A 6,000-nucleotide genomic window follows, 5' to 3' on the forward strand; every position below is an offset into this window, starting at 1 on the left:
TTTGTCCCAATTTCCTGATGTTATGACTTTCCCACTCCTTGTGAGTCAGGGTCTTCCCTCCAATACCCAACCTCCCAATTTGGAATATTGCAGGGATACATGAGATTTCTTTTTAAATGTTAATTTAAACATATAAGTAATGCATAATCCTTAAAATAATTATACAGCAATAAGTTCAAAATAAAATGTCAAAGTGAAAGGGAACAATGTGAACAATGGGTTCTTCCATAATGGACATGAAGGCAACACACACTGTGGACCATTCATTTTGAACTGAACATTATGTTCATGAGTAGATTACATTTGGATCATGATGGGAGGAAAGCACCAAGCATTTGTGATACATTTTCCACCTGACCATTCTGATGTTTCACAACTTTAAAGCACATTTATTTCATTCTGATAGCTGAAATGCACAATTTAGCCGTATATTTAACATATTAGATAAGATAAGAGGATAGTGGAGAGCAATAAGTATCAGTAAAAAACAAACATAAAAAACTGCAAGGCAACATAACAAGTAAACAGTAGAAAAGAGCAAAATATAATGGGTGATATTAGGTTGAGGGAAGGTGTTACCATTGGATTCAGCATCATAAGATCATAGGTAAACTGAGCTGTCACTCAACCTCTCGGAGTCCCGCCTCTTTGTCTCTTGGTCCAATCAGCTGAGAGGAACCCACCGCTTCCGGTCCTTCCTACATACACATGTCAACTAGCCGTTAGCTCTGTCAACAACACAGAAAGTGGCAATAAACGCCACTGAGGATGGTCCACTTTAGCAGAATCTGCTTCCGGAAGGTAAGAACTGTAGCAGACATGATTTTAATGTCCTGGAAACAAGTTAACAGTTTTTGTTTACTAAGAACTGTGATGTTGACATTGGTCGGCAAGCTAGCTGTGTGACATGCTAACTGCTATCAAAACATAAGCATTGACTAACTTGGTGTGTGTGTGATGTCTTGGTGTGTTTGCCTCCTTTTAATATATGATGTTAATATGATTATAGCCACCTGCGACTGAATAGTATAAGAGTAAACCGGTGTTAATGTCGGATAACTATTGAGTTACACTTTAGTTTATGGATGTGTCAAAATCTTTATGTAGCATTAAATGTAAAGATGCTTTGATAACAAGGATTTTTTGAGCATGAAAACTAATCTTTGTCATCCTTGACATCCCATTTGTTCGACAAAACAATCCCAACTCAAGGTCCATTCATAAGCTTTTCCCTGAGCTTTCAACCTAAATATAAGATTCAAGAAAACCTCTATTCTTATTATGTAAGCATAACAAAATTGTAAATGTGTCATCCTCACATGCTGCATACTATTATAACTTAACACACATTTGACGGAATAATAAATATTGAACAAAAACAAAACCTCTAACCAATATAAGTACAAAATGAATGCAATTTTAAATATATAAAAACTGTAAAAGTACAACTAACAAATGTACAAGCAGCAGCAGCAGCAGCAAATGTAGATACCAAGATACAATTGAAAGCTCCAGTAAACGCTTATATAGTCAAGCAACATAACGTTTATTTGACATAATGAGAGGGAGGGCATTGAATCACTCATTTACAAACTATCAAGGATGACACACATGTAAAGAGAGTAAAATTGCAAGGGTCCAGGACAGGTGACCAGATATTTTTTGCTATCAAACCAATACAGTAAATACTTTAATTATTGTAAATAGAATAACTGAATGCTGCATATTATATTTAAAAAAAAAGACATGCAATCTTTTCAGCTTTGGCAGCTTCATTAACTTTTGTTTCCTGAAATTGGTTATCGAATGTATCAACAGTCTAGCTCCAGAGCCTCTTTCCAGATTTATCCAAAGACAAGACAGTAATAGAGGAACAAGGAGCAGCATGAATGGCAACTGTAAAATATCATAAATCTAAATTTGGACAGTCAGCTTGGAGCTATGTTAGACTGCATTGTCCTTATCAAATAAAAATAAAATAGATAAAATGAGTGCTAGTATAAGAACTCTAAGTTTCCCAAAAGACAACTTAACCATTGTCAAATGTCATTTTATTTTTCTCCCAGCCATCTCTCTCTCTCTCATGCTGCTGCCACATGTCAATAAATGATTGTAAATCAAACACTTTATTAGTGTAGGTTACCTGAGTCAGTGAGGCAGCTCCAGACTTGACTCACCTGTTTATATCCAGAGGCACTTGCATACATTTGAATCTCATCACTGTTATGTCTCTCTTCTTTGTCCTGCAGTATGGAAACTTTGTGGACAACCTCCGTCTGTATGTCCGTGGAGGCAGCGGGGGCATGGGTCTACCCCGTTTAGGGGGTCGGGGAGGAAGCGGGGGAGATGTTTGGGTGGTGGCTTCAAAGAACATGACCTTGAAGAGGATCAAGGATAAGTACCCTGAGAAGCGTTTTGTCGGTGGAACAGGAGTCAACAGCAGGTTTGTTCCTACAAATACAACCTTAAGACTATCTGTCATTGTTATTGGTTATTATCATTCATCAATCACTGACATAAGCTGATGAGTTATGTTTCTCAGAGATCCTTAAATATGCTGTGTAAGAGATGCTAAGAGCTGTTTTGTATTTAGTGTGTGTGAATGTTATTTATCAACAGTGTCCGAGCGCTGAAAGGAGACAAGGGGAATGATAAGGAGATCTTGGTTCCAGTTGGTATCACAGTCACCACTGATGATGGCAAAGTAATTGGTATGTCAAACTTCTTTTTTAAAACCTCCCTCATTTTGCACAATGCATGGTCAAAATAGCCTGTGCTACAGTTTTCTAATAGAGCTCCTACTTTGCTGCTAGGTTGTATGTTCATCAGGTTATGTACATCATGTGTGGGATAAAACAGAAGAAGAAGAAGAAGAAGAAGCTTTATTGTCATTGTACAAAAATATACAACAAAATTTCGTTTGGCAGCAATCTCTTGTAGCAGCTACAATATATCAGTAATCAAATGTGAGTAGCACACCCAAATCTCATATTTTTTCAACACTTCTTCCGTCAAGGTGACCTGAACACTGAGAGTGATCGTCTGATGGTGGCGAAAGGAGGAACCGGCGGCTCCTTCCGCTCTGGGTTTGAGCCCAGAAAGGGCGAGAACAAACATATAAGGCTGGACCTCAAACTAATCGCTGACCTGGGCCTTGTAGGGTGAGAGCAGACACACACATGAACAGTTTGGTTCATTTTAGTTGAGACTTAAATTGTAACAAATATTTCTCTTAAAGGGTGACTCCATGATTTGTTTTATTTATTTATTTATTAGTTTTCATTTCATTTTGTAGCCTCCCAGTAGTGTTACTTATGTTTTCAAATGAGAAAACTAATACTCTAAGTATGTATGATTTAGCATCAAAATACTATTTTCCAAAGCCCTTCTGAAACCATTTTGCAACATGATCTGATGTAGTTTTCTGCTACATATTATAAACCCATTTAAACTCATGTACTGCTGTGAACACTACAATAGTTTGTAAATAAAAGTCACAACATAATACAAACTAAATGATCGAGGCAGCGGGAGACCAGCAGCTCCTGTGTGCTGTGAGGTAAAACTAGTGTTTTTGTCAATGGAGTCTGGTGGCTTTGAAAAGAGCAATATAACTATGCTTTCACTGTCAGAGAGCTGCGTGCTTGTGTGTTGAGGGAGGTTTGTAACCTACATCTCTGCTTTTTGCCAACGGCTGAGTGGGAGTTTGCATTTCAAAAACGTGGAAAAGAATGTACACGATCCCACCCTTTAAATATGTGGTGTTGACTCTTCATCAGGTTCCCAAATGCTGGAAAGTCCTCTCTCCTGACCGCCATGTCTAATGCCACACCTCAGATTGCCAACTATGCTTGTAAGTGCATCATACTGCACACACGTACAGAGGTGTTCTGTCTGAGTTGAATCTTTCTTCAAGTCAATATTCTGTGCTTTTTTTAGTGCCATTTCTAAAATCTTTATTATTTCACAGTCACAACTTTGAGGCCTGAGATCGGCAAACTGATGTATACAGATTACAAGCAGGTATGAGAATGCACGTTGGTGTAATGTCCTTTAACTGTCCGTTGAACTGGTTTCCTTTTTATTTGTTTCCCCTCATTTAGTGGTGTTCTTGTTATTTCTGGTAGATTTCTGTTGCTGATCTCCCAGGCCTGATCGAGGGAGCTCACATGAACAAAGGCATGGGCCACAAGTTCCTGAAACATGTGGAGAGGACCAGGCAGCTTCTGTTTGTGGTGCGTAGCTAACATCTTCATCATGTATGTATGAATGTGGTCAGAAAAACCTAATGATGATGGAGTTTGATTTAGTTGTGATCTGTCTGGCTGCAGGTGGATGTTTGTGGTTTCCAGCTGGCAAGTAAGACACCGTTTAGGTCGGCCTTTGAAGCTGTTCAACTCCTCACCAAGGTGAGACTGATGTCTTGAAAGATCTTCATAATTAAATTTTAGTTGTAAAGTGTCCCATCATTGACTCATCCACCATCTTCTTCATCCTCCTCCTCCTCCTCTCTCACCATGGCCTCCAGGAATTGGAGTTGTACAAAGAGGAGCTTGTGTCAAAGCCGGCTTTATTGGTGGTGAATAAGATGGACCTACCAGATGCTGAGGACAAACTAGCAGAGCTGGAGGAGCAACTACAAAACCCAGATGGTAAATTTGATGCTTTGTTTTTTGTTTTTTGTGCCTCTGCACTGGGGATAGCTGTGGTCAGAGGCATTATGTTTGTGAGTTGTTCATCTGTCCATATGTCCCATCCTTGTAAATGCCATCTCAAGAACATCTCAAGGGAGTCCACATTTGGCACAAATTTCCAACATTTGGTCAGATACTGAATTGGTGACTTTTTTTATGCCCTTTTGGACGCCATACTATACTGTGACGTTTTTATGCCATTGTTAACGCCATATTGTACTTTATTGTTTTTATGCCCTTTGGGTTGCCATATTAATATTAAGATGTTTTTATGCCATTTTGTATGCCATACTATACAATGGCATTTTTATGCAGTTTTGGACGCCATACCATACTATGACTTTTCTATGCCATTTTGGACGCCATACTATAATGTGACTTTTTTTATGGCAATTTGGACGACATACTGTACTATGACTTTTTTATGCCATTTTGGCCGCCATACTATACTGTGACTTTTTTTATGCCAATTTGGACGACATACTGTACTATGACTTTTTTATGCCTATTTGGACGATGTACTGTACTACGACTTTTTTTTATGCCAATTTGGACGACGTACTGTACTATGACTTTTTTATGCCTATTTGGACGACATACTGTAATATGACTTTTTTATGCCAATTTGGACGACATACTGCACTATGACTTTTTTATGCCTATTTGGACGACATACTGTACTATCACTTTTTTATGCCAATTTGGACGACATACTGTGCTATCACCTTTTTATGCCTATTTGGACGACATACTGTACTATGACTTTTTTATGCCTATTTGGATGACATACCATACTATGACTTTTTTATGCCAATTTGGACGACATACTGTGCTATGACTTTTCTATGCCATTTTAAATGCTATACTATACTATGACGTTTTTATACCATTTTGGACGACATACTTTACTATGACTTTTTTATGCCAATTTGCACGACATACTGTACTATGACTTTTCTATGCCATTTTAAATGCTATACTATACTATGATGTTTTTATACCATTTTGGACGACATACTGTACTATGACTTTTTTATGCCAATTTGGACGACATACTGTACTATGACTTTTCTATGCCATTTTGGATGCCATACCATACTATGACTTTTCTATGCCATTTTAAATGCTATACTATACTATGACATTTTTATACTATTTTGGATGACATACTTTACTATGACTTTTTCATGGTTTTGGACGACATACTATTCTATGACTTTTTTCATGATTTTGGACGACATACTATACTATGACTATTTTTTCATGGTTTTGTATGACTTTTTTTCATGATTTTGAACGACATACT

The 6,000-nt window shown here is 37.7% G+C and overlaps 1 protein-coding gene across 1 annotated transcript in view; it reads left to right on the top strand.

The window, feature by feature from the left end:
* The first annotated feature begins 674 nt into the window (after window positions 1-674).
* Window positions 675-6,000, top strand: part of gtpbp10 (GTP-binding protein 10 (putative)) — a 7,461-nt gene continuing 2,135 nt past the window's right edge. The window contains exons 1-9 of the mRNA XM_050047776.1: window positions 675-801; window positions 2,250-2,443; window positions 2,620-2,711; window positions 3,017-3,161; window positions 3,780-3,853; window positions 3,971-4,023; window positions 4,128-4,235; window positions 4,332-4,409; window positions 4,529-4,652. Of these exons, the coding sequence (XP_049903733.1) occupies window positions 769-801; window positions 2,250-2,443; window positions 2,620-2,711; window positions 3,017-3,161; window positions 3,780-3,853; window positions 3,971-4,023; window positions 4,128-4,235; window positions 4,332-4,409; window positions 4,529-4,652 (901 nt within the window). The 5' untranslated portion in view covers window positions 675-768. The remainder of the gene's footprint in view (window positions 802-2,249; window positions 2,444-2,619; window positions 2,712-3,016; window positions 3,162-3,779; window positions 3,854-3,970; window positions 4,024-4,127; window positions 4,236-4,331; window positions 4,410-4,528; window positions 4,653-6,000) is intronic.

The sequence above is a fragment of the Epinephelus moara genome, chromosome 6 (assembly GCF_006386435.1).
Source record: "Epinephelus moara isolate mb chromosome 6, YSFRI_EMoa_1.0, whole genome shotgun sequence".
NCBI lineage: Eukaryota > Metazoa > Chordata > Actinopteri > Perciformes > Serranidae > Epinephelus > Epinephelus moara.